This window comes from Cervus elaphus, chromosome 21 (genome assembly GCF_910594005.1).
Source record: "Cervus elaphus chromosome 21, mCerEla1.1, whole genome shotgun sequence".
NCBI classification, from domain to species: domain Eukaryota; kingdom Metazoa; phylum Chordata; class Mammalia; order Artiodactyla; family Cervidae; genus Cervus; species Cervus elaphus.
In genome coordinates, this window is record NC_057835.1 from 4,950,382 (window position 1) to 4,967,604 (window position 17,223).

Genomic DNA, 17,223 nt, shown 5'->3' on the forward strand with positions numbered 1-17,223 from the left:
CCTGCGTAGGGAAGATCTGCTGGCGAAGGGATAGGCTACCCACTCCAGTATCCTTAGGCTTCCCTTGTGGCTCAGCTGGTAAAGAATCCACCTGCAATGCGGGAGACCTGGGTTTGATCCCTAGCTTGGGAAGATCCCCTGGAGAAGAGAAGGACTACCCACTCTGGCCTGGAGAATTCCATGGACTGTATAGTCCATGGGGTTGCAAAGAGTTGGACACAACTGAGCGACTTTCACTTTCACATGATCGCATCAACAGTTACAAAAAAAGCATTTGGTAAAATCCAACAGCCAATCATAATTTACAAACAAACTTAGTAAAGGAGGAATATGTGTGTGCTTAATCGCTTCAGTCCTAAAAAAAAAATCGCTTTAGTCCTGTCTGACTCTTTGCAACCTCATGGACTGTAGCCCACCAGGTTCCTCTGTCCATGGGATTCTCCAGGCAAGAACGTTGGAGTGGGTTGCCATGCCCTCCTCCAGGGGATCTTCCCAACTCAGGGATCAAATCTGTGTCTCTTACATCTCCTGCATTGGCAGGTGGGTGCTTTACCACTAGTGCCACCCAAAAAGAGAGGAACTCCCTTAACTTGATAAAGAATATTGATGAAGAACATCTACAAAAAATTTACAGCTAGCATCACACTTAGTAGTGAGACGCTCAAAGCTTTTCCACTAAGATCAGAAGCAAGGCAAGGGTTTCCCTTCTGACCTCTGGTGCTCAGCATCATATTGGAGTTCTTTGCTAATGCAGTAACAGAAGAAAAGGAAATGCAGGGTATACAGGTTGGGGAGGAAAACATAAAGCTGTCTTTGCCTGCAGATGACTTGATCACCTATGTAAAAAATCTTAAAGAACTGACAAACTCCTAGAACTAAGTGGTTGTATAGCTAGGTAGGTATAAGCTTAAGACATAAGCTAAATATGCAAAAGTCCATTGCTTTCATATATACTAGCAATGAACAAGTGGAATATGAAGTTAGAAACAGTAGCATTTACATTAGTATCACCCAGAATGAAATACTTAGGTGTAAATGTGACAAAATATGTACAAAATCTGTATAAGGAAAACTTAAAATTCTGATGAAAGATATCACAGAAGCATTGAACAAGTGGAGGAAGGACTCCACTCTTTGCAACCTGACCTATAGATTCCATGCAGTCTCAGCCAGAATCCCAGCAGGCTGTTTTGTGGATACTGACAAAGTGATAATAAGATTTCTCCAGAGAGGCAGAAGACCCAGGACAACCAACACAATACTCAAGGAGGACAAAGTTTGAGGAATAACACTACCTGAGTCCCAAGACTCACTATAACTCTGTTGTAAGCAACACAGGGTGGTATTGGTAAAGGATAGACCAATTAATGGAATAGAATGGAGAGACAACCAATGGACCACCATAAATATCATCAGCTGACCTTTGATGAAGGGGTAAAATCAATGCAGTGGAGCCAAGGTGGTCTCTTAAGAGACACTGCTGGAACACCTGGACGTCCACACACAAGAAAGTGAATCTGGACACGGACCTTACACCCTTCATGGAATTAACTCAAGATGGGTCACGGACCTGAATGTGAAACAAAACTGACTCCTAGAAGGTAGCAGAGGAGAAAACCCAGTTGACTTTGGGTTTGGCAGTGACTTTTTAGGTACAACATTAAAGGCACGAGTCATGAAAGAAACAATTGATAAGCTGGACTGTGTTAAAATTAAAAATTTCTGCTCTGTGAAAGACGAACTAGGAGAAAATGTTTGCAATAGACACAAATGATAAAGGACTGTAATATGAAATATACAAAGAATTCTTTAAATGGAACAGTAAGAAAACAACCTTCTTTTAAAATAGGCAAAAGAGCTGAACAGACACCTCACCAAAGAACCTATACTGTTGGCACAGAAAGCATGTGAAAGATGCTCCACATCACCTGTCAGCAGGAAATGCAAAGTAAAACAAGAGTGAGATACCTCTGCACGCCTATTAGAGGAGCCAGAAGGCGGACACTCTGACACCAGGCGCTGGCGAGGGTGCGGGGTAGGGGAACCCACAGTCAGTGCTGGTGGGAGCGCAGGAGGGTGCAGCCCCTAAGACTGAACACAGGGACTTCCTTGGGGTTCAGTGGCTAAGAATCCCCCCTTCCAAGGCAAGGGGAATCAGGTTCAGTGTCTGGTTGGGAAACTAAGATTCCACATGCCACAGAGCAGCTAAGCCCATGCAGCCCAAGTGCACCCATACTTGAGCCTGTGTGCCACGACTGGAGAGATGCCTTTTCACTGCAGGGAAAGATCCAGCATGATGCAATGGAGATTTCATGTGCTGCAACTAAGACCCGACTCGGCCATAAATAATAAATATATATTTTTTAAACCTGAATATAGTCTAAATGATTTGGCAGTACTGCTCCTTGGTATTTACCAAAAGGAGTTGACATTTTATGTTCATATCAAATCCTGCACACAGATGTTTATAGTATCTTTATTCATAGTTGCCAAAATAAGATGTCCTTCAGTAGGTGAATAGAGAAGAAAACTGTGGTCCATCCAGACTATGGCTTATACAACACTAAAAAGAAATGAGCTGTCAGCCGTGAAGAGTCACAGAGAAGCATGTCACAAAGCGAAGACACCAGCCTGAGAGCCTGCACACTGCGTGATTCTACTCCTGACATTCTGGAGTCAAGAGTGTGCAGGTTTTCAGATTGCCTTCTTTGGAGGCCAAAGATTTGCTCATTGATTTGGCTTCAGATTTGCCTCCTATGGAGACAGTGAAAAGATCAGTGGTTGCCAGGGATTTGGGGAGGGGGATGAGCAGACATAGCATGTGGGGGCAAAGAAAATGCTCTGTATGACACTACAATGGTGGATACATGTCTCTACATTTATGCAAACCCACAGAATGTACAACAGTAAGAGTGAGCCCTAATATCAACTAAGAACTTTGGTTGATTACAATGTGTCAGTGCTGGTCCATCAGCTGACAGCAGATATTCTATCTCTTCCGAAATGCTGATAATCGGGGAAGCTGTGTGTAAGTAGGTGCAGGGAAAATGTAGGTGCACGTGGGAAATGTACATTTTTTTCTCCTCGGTTTTGCTGTGAACCTCAAAGTACTGTTAAAAAAAAAGTTAAATACCAATAGATATTCTAGAACTGAAAAAAAAATAATAAACTAAGAACTCAGTAGATGGGTTCTTAAAAGGTTAGTAAATTAGACGGTATATCAGAAAAAAGTCAACAGTGTGGAGAGGCCAGGGGATGGAAAGTACAGGACACAGCCCAAGACCTTGTGGAGCTCAGTGCAGGAGACAGCACCGGACTCCCAGAGAAGGAGAGAGGAAACGGGATGGAAGTAATATTTTATGGTCAGGAGTTTCCAGAAATCATAAAATAGGCCAGACCACAGACTGAAGAAGTGCTATGAAGCAGAGACACTGACACAAATGTTCCAGATACTAAATGTAGAAAGTGAAAGTCGCTCAGTCATGTCTGACTCTTTGCGACCCGGTGGACTATACAGTCCATGGAATTCTCCAGGCCAGAATACTTTGCCTTCTCCAGGGGATCTTCCCAACCCAGGGATTAAACCCAGGTCTTCCGCATTGCAGGTGGATTCTTAGAAGGAAATCTTTAAAGCATCTGGGGAGTTTCTTGAGGGGGCAGGCGGAAGCGGGGCGCCTTACGCACTGCTCTGGGCCTCTTGGTCTGCCCTGTTGTGGCTGGTACAGCCATGGGACATGGGGCTGACCGTTAGTTGGTGGGCATGGTGTGTGATCAAGTCCCTGTATCTCCAGGGGCAGTGTCTCTGTGTTGTCATCAGGCAAGTAAGACTCAGAAGAGCCTGAATGCCCCGAGTGCCCCCTGCTAGGTGGAGGGGCCGGGATCTGGGCACACAGCTCCCCAGGGCCATGGGCGCCCTTAGGAACGGGGAGCGGTTTTACCATCTTGGTCCAGGTGCGGAGTGCTGAGCCCGGCGGTGGGCAGTGCCAGCAGGGCAGCCAGCCCTTCTGGACTCACAGGGGCCTGTGGTTGGAGTCCAGGCCCTGAGAGGTGCTGCGCTGCGGGATGATCGGCTGTGCTGCGGGAGCAGGGTGGGTGCTGAGCCCAGGATTCCAAAGCCACAGAGGCCTCTGGGAGCTCCCCCGGCCCCCGGCGCTTCTGTCCAGGAGTAGTTCTGTGCCCGGTTCTGGCCTGGACCAGAGCAGAGCCTCTCACAGGGGCCCTGGAGGAGCGTCCCCGTGGGCAGCAGCAGGAGAGCCCTCGGAGGGCTGCTGGGCAGACCCGGGAAGTGTGTGAGGGGAGCTCCCAGGCCAGGGGGCAGCTGCTCCAGGCTGCACGACCCGGGGTCAGGGCCTCAGCAGTGAAAGGTTAACAGCTCATTATAGCACCCGGCAGTACCAGGGCCCACAGCCTACAGCCCCTGGCCTCACACCTGTGAGGTCAAGGGGGGTGGTCATGAGTCCAGGCTGGCGAAGGGGTCAGATTTCCACCCCAACCCAGGAACCTGCCCCCACCAGACTCCCCTCAGGTAACCTGCCCCCCCCAGGACCTTCTCAGGTAACCTGTTCCCTTCAGGACCCCCCCCAGGTAACTTCCCCCCAGGGCCCCCCCATATAACCTACTACCCCCAGGACCCCCCAGGTAACCTCCCCCCAGGCCCCCCCCACATAACCTGCTACCCCCTGGACCGCCCCCCCACATAACCTGCTCCCCCCAGGACCCCCACCAGATAACCTGCTCCCCCTAGGACCCCCCCCAGGTAACCTGCTCCCCCCAAGAACCCCCCCCAGGTATCCCCCAGGTAACCTTCTACCCCCAGGGCTCCCTCCAGGTAACCTGCCCTCTGGCCAGCTCCCCAGGTAACCTGCCCTCAGGACCCCCCGCCCCCCAGGTAACCTGCTACCCTCAGGACCCCCGCCAGGTAACCTGCTCCCCCCAGGACCCCCCCCCAGGTAACCTGCTCCCCCCAAGAACCCCCCCAGGTACCCCCCAGGAAACCTTCTACCCCCAGGACTCCCTCCAGGTAACCTGCCCTCTGGCCAGCTCCCCAGGTAACCTGCCCTCAGGATCCCCTGTCCCCCAGGTAACCTGCTCCCCCCAGGATCCCCCCAGATAACCTCTCCCCAGGACCCCCCCCAGGTAACCTTCTCCAAGATCCCCCCCCAGGTAACCTGCTCCCCCAGGTAACCTCTCACCAGGACCCCCCCTCAGGTAACCTGCCCCCCGGGACCCCCCCAGGTAACCTGCTCCCCCCAGGGCTCCCTCCAGGTCACCTGCCCCCCCAGGACCTTCTCAGGTAACCTGCTCCCCACCCCCTACCAGGACTTCCTCTCTCCGCTGGAACTCGGGCACCAAGGAGCGCATGCTCATCAAAGTTGCCGACAGGGAGCCCAGCTTCCTCTCCCCCCAGGGCAACGGCTACACCCTGGACAGCCAGCCTGGGGGTCGCTCCCGCAGACCCTCTGGAGGACAGCACTCGCCCAGCCTGCAGACCTTCACCCCTGACGCGGACAGCCCCGTCTTCTTCCCAGAGAGGAGGCCGTCGCCTTTCCCGAAGAGGGCTGAGCTAGGGAGCTGCTCCCCGCTCCTGGCCCAGCCCCGCCGGCCAGCTGGAGACTCGCAGCCTTCCTCACCCCGCTACGCCTACGAGCCTCCCCTCTATGAGGAGCCCCCTGTGGAGTACCAGGCCCCGCTCTACGACGAACCCCCTATGGATGTGCAGTTTGAGGCCGGCTCGCCCCGGCGGTCTCCTGGCCGCAAGCCACCCAAGCCGGCCTCCGCGTCGCCCTACCAGCAGCTGGTGCTCACCAGGCAGAAGTGCCCTGAGCGCTACCTGAGCCTGGAGTACAGCCCTGCTGGCAAGGAGTACGTGCGGCAGCTGGTGTACGTGGAGCAGGCCGGCTCCAGCCCCAAGCTGCGGGCAGGTCCGCGGCACAAGTACACGCCTCACCCGGGGGGCGGCTCCCTGTCCCTGCAGCCCAGCCCCTGCCTGTTGCGCGACCAGCGCCTGGGGGCCACGTCCTCGCTGGGGGTCATGTCTGGGGACTACAGCAGCATGGAGGGGCCTGAGCTGCGGCCCGCCCTGCCGCCCACGCCCCTGCCCCAGGCCCAGGATGATGCCATGTCCTGGTCTAGCCAGCAGGACACCATGTCTTCGACGGGCTACTCCCCCGGCACGCGCAAGAGGAAGAGCAGGAACCCCTCTGTGTGCCATGCTCCCAGCGCCCCGCCTGCCGAGGGCCCCGGGGACTGCGACCCGCTAGGCCAGCAGCCCCTGACGGAGGAGCGGCCTCTGTGTGGACCCGGCCTGATGCCCACGAAGCGCACGGAGGGGGAGGCGGGGGACGGGGAGGGCCCCCGGGGCCCGGCTGAGCCCTTCTTGGCGCAGGCCCGGCTGGCCTGGGAGGCACAGCAAGCCCATTTGCACATGAAGCAGAGGGGCAGCTGGGACTCGCAGCAGGACGGCTCGGGCTACGAGAGTGACGGGGCCGTGCCGCTGCCCATGCCTGGGCCCGTGGTGCGTGCCTTCAGTGAGGATGAGGCGCTGGCCCAGCAGGAGAGCAAGCACTGGCAGAGGGGTGCCTTGGACAGGCTCGCCTTCCCGCAGGTCCTGCTCGAGAAGAGCGTCTCTGTGCAGACCAGCCTGGCCTCCCCGGAGCCCTACCTGCACCCCTCTCAGGTAGGCGCTCACAGGTGGGTCCTGGGCAGGGGTGGGGCAGGTCAGCACCCTGAGATGTGGTGTAGCCTCACGGTTCCTGGCAGGCCTGAGGACCGATGGTAGATGGCTGTCGGGGTCTCCACCAGCACAGAGGTCTCTCCCCTCAGCTCCTGGTGAGGCCCAGCCGGTGCTGCCTGGCCACCAGGGGGCCTAAGGCACGTCCTGATACCAGGACACAGAGGCAGTCACCTGCCCTCTGCTCTCTGAGCCTCTGCCTGCCACCTGTGAACAGGCGCAGTGAGAAGCTGTGCAGGTGGAGTGCCGGATGCTCCTTGGTGGCCAGAGATTCCCGGGGCCCGGCTCCTTAGATGCACCCCCAGCCCTAATGCGGAAGACATGCCATGCCCAAGAACCAGGACATCTTAGGTGGCCAGTGTCCCCTGGGACAGGGCCACCTTAGTGCCCTCCAGACTGGAGAGTTCAGAGCCGCGTCTCTGTCTGTGGCTTGTAACACAGGAGGGCATCAGGACAGACGGGCAGGGCAAGGGCGGGTGGTTGGTGGAGTGTGGGCAGCTGCGTCCTGCGGCACCCAGCCCCCAGCCTGCTCTGGACGGAAGGACACGTGGGCTCTGAGGGCCTGACTGAGGTCCATGCCGGGTGCTGCCAGGGGAGGTGGCTCCCTGCCCCAAGGGTTGGGGAGGCTATGCAGGTGTGGGCACGACCTGCCAGGAGCCCCCCCAAGAGTACCGAGTGAGTGCGCTGTGCAGAGCGGGGAGGGGCCATGGGCATCCCGGCCCTGCCTCTGATGCCTGGGAATCCTTGTTGTGTCTTTGTTGGGGAGACGGGTGCGGCAGTGGCGGCCCAGAGAAGGTTGTGTTCCTGTCAAGCATGGTTGGCATCTGGGGCTTTCTCTGTCCTTGAGGGGCTGCCCTTCCCACTTGAACCAGCAGAAGCCACAGCGCCTTCCCCCCAGCCTACCCTCATGCACGGTCGGCCCCCTGCCTGGGGGGCCGTGTGAGTCCAGGACACAGTGTCCCCTAGGCCTCCCCACTGGGCCGCACGAGCACCTCCCACTCCCAGACTGTGCTGGCCCCTCAACCCTCGGTCTCTCTGGACCAGGGCGGGCGCCTCCTGGAGGAAAGGTTGGTCCCGTCTCAGCCTCGTGAGGCGCTTAGACCAGGGTGAGGAGGGCGGACCCTGGGTGGGTGGGCAGACAGGTGAGGACAGCGGACATGGCTGACGTGGGCAGATGGGTGAGGCGGGCACACAGGAGTGAGGAGGGCGGACCTGGACTGAGGCAGGCAGACGGGTGAGGCGGGTGGACAGGGGTGAGGAGGGCAGACAGGCGAGGTGGGCAGACATGGACTGAAGCAGGCAGACAGGTGAGGCGGGTGGACAGGGGTGAGGAGGGCGGACATGGACTGAGGCAGGCAGACAGGCGAGGTGGGCAGACGGGCGAGGTGGGTGGACAGGGGTGAGGAGGGCGGACAGGGGTAAGGTGGGCAGACAGGGATGAGGCAGGTGGACAGGGGTGAGGTGGGCGGATGGGTGAGGAGGGCAGACATGGACTGAGGCAGGCAGACGGGAGAGGTGGGCAGACAAGGGCGAGGAGGGCAGACGGGTGAGGAAGGCAGACATGGACTGAGGCAGGCAGATGGGTGAGGAAGGCGGAGATGGACTGAGGCAGGCAGATGGGGGTGAGGAGGGTGGACAAGGGTGAGGCGGGCAGACAGGGTGAGGCGGGCAGAGCTGAGTCCCAGGCCTCTCTCCTCCAGCAGCGTTGGGGCCCGTGTGGGGTGGGGGCCACACCTCTCCACTGGCTGGCTCATGTGGGCCCCTCTGTCCCCCAGTCTGAGGACCTTGGCACCTGTGCCCAGTTCGAGAGCAGCCGGCAGGCCCGGAGTGTGATGCCCAGCGCCAGCTGTGTGTTCCCCACCTTTACGCTCCGCAAGCCATCCTCGGAGACAGACATCGAGAACTGGGCCTCCAAGCACTTCAACACCCACACACAGGGCCTCTTCCGGCGGAAGGTGTCCATTGCCAACATGCTGGCCTGGAGCAGCGAGTCCATCAAGAAGCCCATGATCGTGACCAGCGACCGCCATGTGAAGAAAGAGGCCTGTGAGGTCTTCAAGTTGATCCAGATGTACATGGGTGACCGGCGTGCCAAGGCAGACCCGCTGCACGTGGCCCTGGAGATCGCCACCAAAGGCTGGAGCGTGCAGGGCCTGCGGGACGAGCTCTATATCCAGCTGTGCCGGCAGACCACCGAGAACTTTCGCCTCGAGAGCCTGGCCCGCGGCTGGGAGCTCATGGCCATCTGCCTGGCCTTCTTCCCACCCACGCCCAAATTCCACTCCTACCTGGAGGGCTACATCTACCGGCACATGGACCCTGTCAACGACACCAAAGGTGAGGACGGCCCAGGCGGGCACTGGCTCTGCTGCCAGCTCGGGGCGGCTGTGGCGGGGCCCCTGCCTGGGCTCAGTGCTGGGCCCACAGGCAGCAGGTGCGCAGAGGCACCGCCTCTTGAGGGCACACCCTTGGCCTCCGCGGGGATGCAGGGTCCTCAGGGAGCCCCTCTCGGCACGGAGGCCCTGAGGAGAGCTGCGGCAGGCGTGCCGCCATCCCGGCCGCTAGCTGACAGGTGTGGCTGCGTGTCGCACCTGCATCCCCACCAACCAGCGTCCGCTCCCTCTGAGGCCCCATCCCAGTTGCCCTGCCTGATGAAGGCACTTACGGCATCCACCCTGGCCAGGCTCACATTGTCACTTGAGGCCATTTCAGGAGGGCTTCTGAGAGCAGCAAGGAGCCGGGCACTCGGCCCAGCACCAGGTCTGAGGTGACCAGCAGGCTGTTGTGGTGCTGTGAGCTGAGATGGCCCCGAGCTGCGTCAGGGGTCAGAGGCTGGGACTGTCACAGACAGTGACCTGCCGACGGCTGCCTGGGGCTGAGTCCAGGCTGCGTCTGGAGGCCATGTGTCTGGTCTGTGTGGCCCTGACTTGACCCGCGTGGGGAGGACGCTGGGCCACAGTCCTGCCAGCCAGGTGGTGCATGTCCTGGGCCTGGGCCAGCAGCCCCATGCAGTGGCTGTCAGCCACCCTGTGCTCCTGAGTGTCCTCTGTGCTGTAGGTGGCTTGGGAGTGGTCACCTGTCCTGGTCTGGCTGGGGCCTTGCCCCTGACGAGGTGTGGGTGCCGAGGCATGTGCACACAGTGGGGAGAGCTGCAGGCAGTGTGGGTCCTGGGAGGCGCGTGAAGCACAGGGACCGTCCAGCATGCCAGCTGTTTGGAAGCAGATCTCAGAAGCCTTGACATTTTCACTCAGGTGTGCGCCTTTGGAGGCAGAATCCCTGAACACCACAGACAGGTCTCCCCAGGTTGCTCCCGGGGTGAGGCAGGCAGCCTGGGTCTGTCTCTGTCCTCTCAGACCTTCCCAGGAGCAGATGGGCCCTCAGTAGCTTCATGGTTCACCTCAGCCTCTTCCAAAAAGGCCTTGAAATGTCCCTGCTGTGAGCTGGAGGTTTGGAAGTGTGTGCCCACTGCTTAGCACACAGCCCGCGGGGCTCCAGCAGTGCTGCTGAGTGACAGGTGAGTGAGCGGTGGATGGAGGCCAGAGACTGCAGGCCGGCCCCTCTCTCGCCGGGGCACTCGTGTCCAACAGGACACTGCCGCTGGCTCCGAGGTCAGTGAGCCTCTGTCCTGATGTCTGTGCTATGGGAGCCGGGTGGAATCGAGGCTCAGCCTAGCAGCCATGGCTTCCCAGCCCCGGTGGTCTCTGTCCGCAGACCACACTGGGTCTGTGTGGTTCTGTCAGCTGGGTCCTGTGTCTGGGCTGTGAGGTCTGGTCTAACATCAGTAGCACAGGGTTGCCCTCCCGTCAGAGCCCTGTCTCCAGCTGTGAGACCCACTCCTGGGTGAGCAGCTGCTGCTCGTCACCAGCCCAGAAGAGCATCCTCGAGAGAATGTGGGTGCTGGCTGCTGGTCAGGAAGACAGGCCCCCTCAGCCCGGGGGGACGAGCCTGTGCCTGGAAGGACATGCAGTCTGTCCCAGGAGCAGTGGTGAGGGCAGAGCTGAGCTGGCTCCCACACGTGGGGACTCACCCCAGCCGCACCCTGCCTTGGCCTCAGAAGCTGAGGTTCATCTGCCAGCATGTGTGTGACATCTGCTGTGTGGTCACGACCTCGAGGGACCAAGGTACCCCGCAGTGAACCCAGGTTCATGTGAGCTCCCTCCCCCTGGCTTAACTTTGTCTGACGTGGTCACACCTTTGTGCCAACCACCCCCAGGTGACTCACGGCTTGTGTGCCCTGGAACCCCCTAAGCATGCTGTCAGCACAGGCGTCCCAGGGGTTTGGCGACAGCACACTGACTGCAGCTCCTGCAGGAGCACCCTGAGGGATGCTCAGTGCAAGCGCCTCATGCCTGCAGCAGGTATTTATCCTCCGGGTAAAGATGGCAGGCTGAACACATGCATTTACTTGCATCCCACCTTGAGTTCATGGTAAAAACAGTGAAGGAATCTTTTAAAGACAAAAAAAGAAACCTCACAAGGAAACGTGAAATACTGCAGTCACTATGGAAAATAGAATGGCAATTCCTCAAAAGATTAAAAATAGAATTAGCATAGGACCCCACAATTCCACTTGTGAGTATATACCCCAAATAATTGAAAGCAGAGACGTGAATAGATATTTGCACACCTGTGTTCATACCACCATGTTCACAACAGCCAAGAGGTAGAAAGCAGCCAGTTATCCATTGATGGATGAACAGATAAAATAGAATGTCATCTGTACATACGGTGGAGTATTATTCAGCCTAAATCAGTTCAGTTCAGTTTAGTCACTCAGTTGTGTCCGACTCTTTGTGACCACATGAACTGCAGCACGCCAGGCCTCCCTGTCCATCACCAACTCCCAGAGTTTACCCAAACTCATGTCCATTGAGTCAGTGATGCCATCCAGCCATCTCATCCTCTGTCATCCCCTTCTCCTCCTGCCCCCAATCTTTCCCAGCATCAGGGTCTTTTCAAATGAGTCAGCTCTTCATATCAGATAGCCAACGTATTGGAGTTTCAGCTTCAGCATCAGTCCTTCCAGTGAACACCCAGGACTGATCTCCTTTAGGATGGACTGGTTGGATCTCCTTGCAGTCCAAGGGACTCTCAAGAGTCTTCTCCAACACCACAGTTCCAAAGCATCAATTCTTCGGCACTCAGCTTTCTTCACGGTCCAACTCTCACATCCATACATGACTACTGGAAAAACCATAGCCTTGACTAGACGGACCTTTGTTGGCAAAGTAATGTCTCTGCTTTTAATATGCTGTCTAGGTTGATCATAACTTTCCCTCCAAGGAGTAAGTGTCTTTTAATTTCATGTCTGCAATCACCATCTGCAGTGATTTTGGAACCCAGAAAAATAAAGTCAGCCACTGTTTCCACTGTTTCCCCATCTATTTGCCATGAAGTGATGGGACCAGATGCCATGATCTTTTCTGAATGTTGAGCTTTAAGCCAACTTTTTCACTCTCCTCTTTCACTTTCATCAAGAGGCTTTATAGTTCCTCTTCACTTTCTGCCATAAGGGTGGTGTCATCTGCATATCCGAGGTTATTGATATTTCTCCTGGCAATCTTGATTCCAGCTTGTGCTTCCTCCAGCCCAGCGTTTCTCATAATGTACTCTGCATGTAAGCTAAATAAGCAGGGTGACAATATACAGCCTTGACGTACTCCTTTTCCTATTTGGAACCAGTCTGTTGTTCCATGTCCAGTTCTCTTGCTTCTTGACCTGCATACAGGTTTCTCAGGAGGCGGGTCAGGTGGTCTGGTATTCCCATCTCTTGAAGAATTTTCCACAGTTTATTGTGATCCACACAGTCAAAGGCTTTGGCATAGTCAATAAAGCAGAAGCAGGTGTTTCTCTGGAACTCTCTTGCTTTTTCGATGATCCAGCGGATGTTGGCAATTTGATCTCTGGTTCCTCTGCCTTTTCTAAAAACCAGCTTGAACATCTGGAAGTTCCCGGTTCACGTATTGCTGAAGCCTGGCCTGGAGAATTTTGAGCATTACTTTGCTAGTGTGTGAGATGAGTACAATTGTGTGGTAGTTTGAGCATTCTTTGGCATTGCCTTTCTTTGGAATTGGAATGAAAACTGACCTTTTCCAGTCCCGTGGCCACTGCTGATTTTTCCAAATTTGCTGGCATATTGAGTGCAGCACTTTCACAGCATCATCTTTTAGGATTTGAAATAGTTCAACTGGAATTCCATCACCTCCACTAGCTTTGTTTGTAGTGATGCTTCCTAAGGCCCACTTGACTTCACATGCCAGGATGTCTGGCTCTAGGTGAGTGATCACACCATTGTGATTATCAGGGTTGTGAAGATCTTTTTTTGTACGGTTCTTCTCTATTCTTGCCACCTCTTCTTTTTTTTTTCCAGAGAGCTGGAGAGCTCAGGTTTATTATGCCAGCGGGCCCAGAGGAGTTAACACTCCAAGCTCTGAGCCTTGCCACCTCTTCTTAATATCTTCTGCTAGGTCCATACCATTTCTGTCCTTTATTGAGCCCATCTTTGCATGAAATGTTCCCTTGGTATCTCTACTTTTTTTGCAGAGATCTCTAGTTTTTCCCATTCTATTATTTCCCTCTATTTCTTTGCACTGATCATTGAGGAAGGCTTTCTTGTCTGTGATGAACTATGGACGGAGGTTCGTGACATTGTACAGGAGGCTGTGATCAACACCATCCACAAGGAAAAGAAATGCAAAAAAGCAAAATGGCTGTCTGAGGAGGCCTTACAAATAGCTGTGAAAAGAAGAGAAGCGAAAAGCAAAGGAGAAAAGGAAAGATATACCCATTTGAATGCAGAGTTCCAAAGAATAGCAAGGAGAGATAAGAAAGCCTTCCTCAGCTTAAATAGGGAAGGAAATTCTGGCACAGGTTACAGTATAGATGAACCTTGAAAACATTAGGCTGAGTGAAATAAGCCAGACCCCAAAAGACAAATATTATGTGAATCTACCCATGAGGTCCTTCCCTGCATGTGTTCAGTCGCTCAGTCATGTCTGACTCTTTGCGACCCTGTGGACTCTAGCTCACCAGGCTCCTCTGTCCTTGGAATTTTCCAGGCAAGAATCCTGGAGTGGGTTGCCATTTTCTACTCCAGGGGCTGTTCCCAACCCAGAGACCGAATCTGCCTCTCCTGCATTTCAGGCGGATTCTTTACCACTAGCACCACGTGTCCCTGGAGCAGTCAAATTCAGAGAGACAACGGGGGTGCCGTGGGTTATAGGGAAGGAGAAATGGAGGGTTGTTTGAGTTGTAGTTTCCACTTGGGGAAGAAGTACTGGAGGTGGGTGGTGGTGATGACACAGTGACACGAATGTGGTTAATAACCTGAACTGTACAATTGAAATTGTTAGAATGGCAAGTTTTATGGTATGTGTATATATATATATATATATATATATATATATATTCATAATAAAAATACTAAAACCCACCAGGACAAAGACAAGGGAAGAGGAAAAACAATCATGTTTTGGAAGCTGAAAAGCAAATGGACAAGTGGCTGGAAACTCACTTGGCAGACCAAGAAACGTGGATCCCAAGCAGGTGGTTGGGAAGCTGAAAAGTTGAAGCAGTTGGTAAACCCTGAAAAGTTCAGCAGTAGGGGCAAGCATCCTCCAGCAGTGGTATGAAAGTGGGAGTGACCATGGAAGGAAAACAGAGGGACTAGCTGAAGGTCTGTTTAAGAAACAAAGTACCTACAACCAAGCAGGCAAAGCTAAAGACTCTGGACCCCAGAGCAGGTGTATTATTTGCTCAGTCGTGTCCGACTCTTTGGGACCCATGGACAGAAGCCCGCCAGCCTCCTCTGTCCCTGGGATTCTCCAGGCAAGAATACTAGAATGGGTGGCCATTGCCTTCTCCAGGGGATCTTCCCAACCCAGGGGTCAAACCCAGGTCTCCTGCATTGCAGGAGAGGTTCTCTTTGAATCACCAGAGAGGTTCTCTCTGAACCACCAGAGAAGCCTAGAGTATCTGGACTCAAATCTCAGCCGCTTTTTTAAAAATAACCCAGCTCGCTCGCTCGCTCTCTTTCTGCCGCCATCTTGGTTCCGCGTTCCCCGCACAAACTGCCGGGTGAAGCCCCAGAAACCGTCCCTGCTACAGAGCAGGGGTTGCCACAGCGGCAGGCTGAGACAGGGTCTGGAACAGAATCTGATAGTGATGAATCAGTCCCAGAGCTTGAGGAACAGGATTCTACACAGGCAACCACACAACAAGCTCAGCTGGCGGCAGCGCCTGAAATCGATGAAGAACCACTCAGTAAAGCAAAACAGCCGGAGTGAAAAGAAGGCACGGAAGGCTGTGTCCAAACTGGGTCATCGACAGGTTACAGGGGCTACTAGAGTCACTATCCAGAAATCTAAGAATATCCTTTTTGTCATCACAAAACCAGATGTGTACAAGAGCCCAGCTTTAGATAACTACATTGTTTTGGGGGAAGCCAGGATTGAGGATTTATCTCAGCAAGCACAGTTAGCAGCTGCTGAGAAATTCAAAGTTAAAGGTGAAGCTGTCTCAAACATCCAAGAAAACACACAGACTCCAACTGTACAAGAGGAGAGTGAAAAGGAGGAGGTTGATGAAACAGGTGTGGAAGTTAAGGACATAGAATTCGTCATGTCACAAGCACATGTGTCCAGAGCAAAGGTAGTCCGAGTCCTGAAGAACAACAGTAATGATATTGTAAATGCTGTTATGGAATTAACAATGTAACCATCTGAAAAGAGGACCTTTTTTTGGTGTTTCAAAAGAGTAACTGCCGCTGGGTTTGAAATTTGTACTGTTTCTATCATTAATAAAAGTATGGCTTCTTGTTGGATGAAAATAATACTAAAAATAATCCATATGCTGAGCCATGAAGCAAGTCTCAATAAAAGTTAAAGAATATGAGTCAAAGAAAGTGTGTCCTCTAACCACAATGGAATTAAACTGACAATCAGCAGCACAAAGATAGCTGGAAAATCCTTGAGTATTTGGAAACTAAACATGATATTGAACAATTCATGAGTCAAATAAAAATGAAAAGAGAATGCAGAAAGTATTTTGAACTGAAAGAAAATAGAAACAAAACATGTTAAAATTAGTGTGATGGAGCTAAAGCAGTTCTTAGAGGGAAACTTACAGCACCTAATGTCTGTACTAGGAAATATCTCAAATCACGTAGCTCCTACATTGAGAAACTTCAGAAAAGAGAGAGAGGAAATTATGCCAAAAGTAAGGAGAAGATTAGAGTAGAAATCAATGAAAGAGAAAACAGAAAAAACAATGTGGAAAATCAGTGAAACAAAAACCTGATTCCTTGAGAAGGTCAACAAAATTAACAAACCTCCATATGGACTAATCAGGACAAAAAGACACAAATTACCAGTATCAAGAATGAGAGATCACTACAGATTCAACAGATGTTGAAAGGATAATAAGAAAATACCGTGAACAACTTTTATGTCAGTATATTTGACAATTTAGAGGAAATGGACAAATTCCTCTAAGAACACAGACTACCAAAGATCACTCAGTAAGAAATAGATAACCATAAAAGTCATATATCTACTAAAGAAATTAAATTAGGACTTTAAAACTCTCCCACAAAGAAAATTCCAGGCCCAAATGGCCTCACTAGAGAATTATCAAATGCTTGCTTGTGCAGCAATTCTTTACCAACTCAGAAAACAGAAGTGGAGGGACCGTCTCCCAGTTCTCTCTGTATCAAAATTAGGAACATTACCAAAAATTTGAAAAAAAAAAAAAAGCACGGATAGTATCCCTCATGAACATAGTACAAAAACTTAACAGTATTTTTAGCTAATTGAATTCAATAATATAGTAAAACAATAACGCATCTTGAGTAAGTGGGATTTATCTAAGAAAGGAAAAGTTGGTTTAACATTCTAAAAATCAGTGTGATTCGTCATATTAGCAGAATAAAAAAAAATCATATGAGCGTATCAATTAGTGGAGAAAAAAACACTTGACAAAATCCAGCATTCCATTCCTGACAAAAACTCTGAACTGGGAAGAGAAGGCAGCCTCTCCCACCTAGCTACCTGTTTATCTGCCCAAGCCCTGTCAGCAAGGGCAGTGCCACCCCATAGAACTGAGCACACCTGACCGACAGCTCTTGGTCTCTAGCATTTTCCATGAGAAGGAACCAGAGCTCTTTAGAGAAGCAACTGATTCTAAGGCTGGGGTTGGGAATGTACATATTGTTGTTCGGTTGCTAAGTCGTGTCCGACTCTTTGTGACCCCGTGGACTGCAGCACGCACACCAGGCTTCCCTGCCCTTCACCATCTCCGGGAGTTTGCTCACACTGATGTCCACTGGGGGGAGGAAGTGCTGGAAGGGATGAGGGTTGACACAGGGCTGTGTTACAGAACATAGCTCCCAGGGCCAAAGCTGGAGCACTGAACAGCAGAATAAAGCATACTGGATTATAACCCAAAGTGTAATTAGGTAAATAACAGCTTCCCCATCCAGGGGAATTACAAATAAT

The 17,223-nt window shown here is 52.9% G+C and overlaps 1 protein-coding gene and 1 pseudogene across 6 annotated transcripts in view; both read left to right on the forward strand.

Annotated features, from left to right (window-relative positions):
* ARHGAP39 (Rho GTPase activating protein 39) overlaps window positions 1-17,223 on the forward strand; it is a 55,500-nt gene that overhangs the window by 31,140 nt on the left and 7,137 nt on the right. For 4 of the 5 annotated variants that reach the window (XM_043879589.1, XM_043879588.1, XM_043879590.1 and 1 more), the window contains exons 5-6: window positions 5,320-6,676; window positions 8,506-9,067. In XM_043879589.1, the coding sequence (XP_043735524.1) occupies window positions 5,320-6,676; window positions 8,506-9,067 (1,919 nt within the window). Of the gene's footprint in view, window positions 1-5,319; window positions 6,677-8,505; window positions 9,068-14,166; window positions 15,558-17,223 lie in introns of those variants that run through there. The other variant, XM_043879592.1, reaches the window with a different exon arrangement.
* LOC122679338 lies at window positions 14,376-17,167 on the forward strand (annotated as a pseudogene). The gene is made up of 2 exons (XR_006336368.1): window positions 14,376-14,398; window positions 14,745-17,167. The product of XR_006336368.1 is annotated as a nascent polypeptide-associated complex subunit alpha-like (transcript).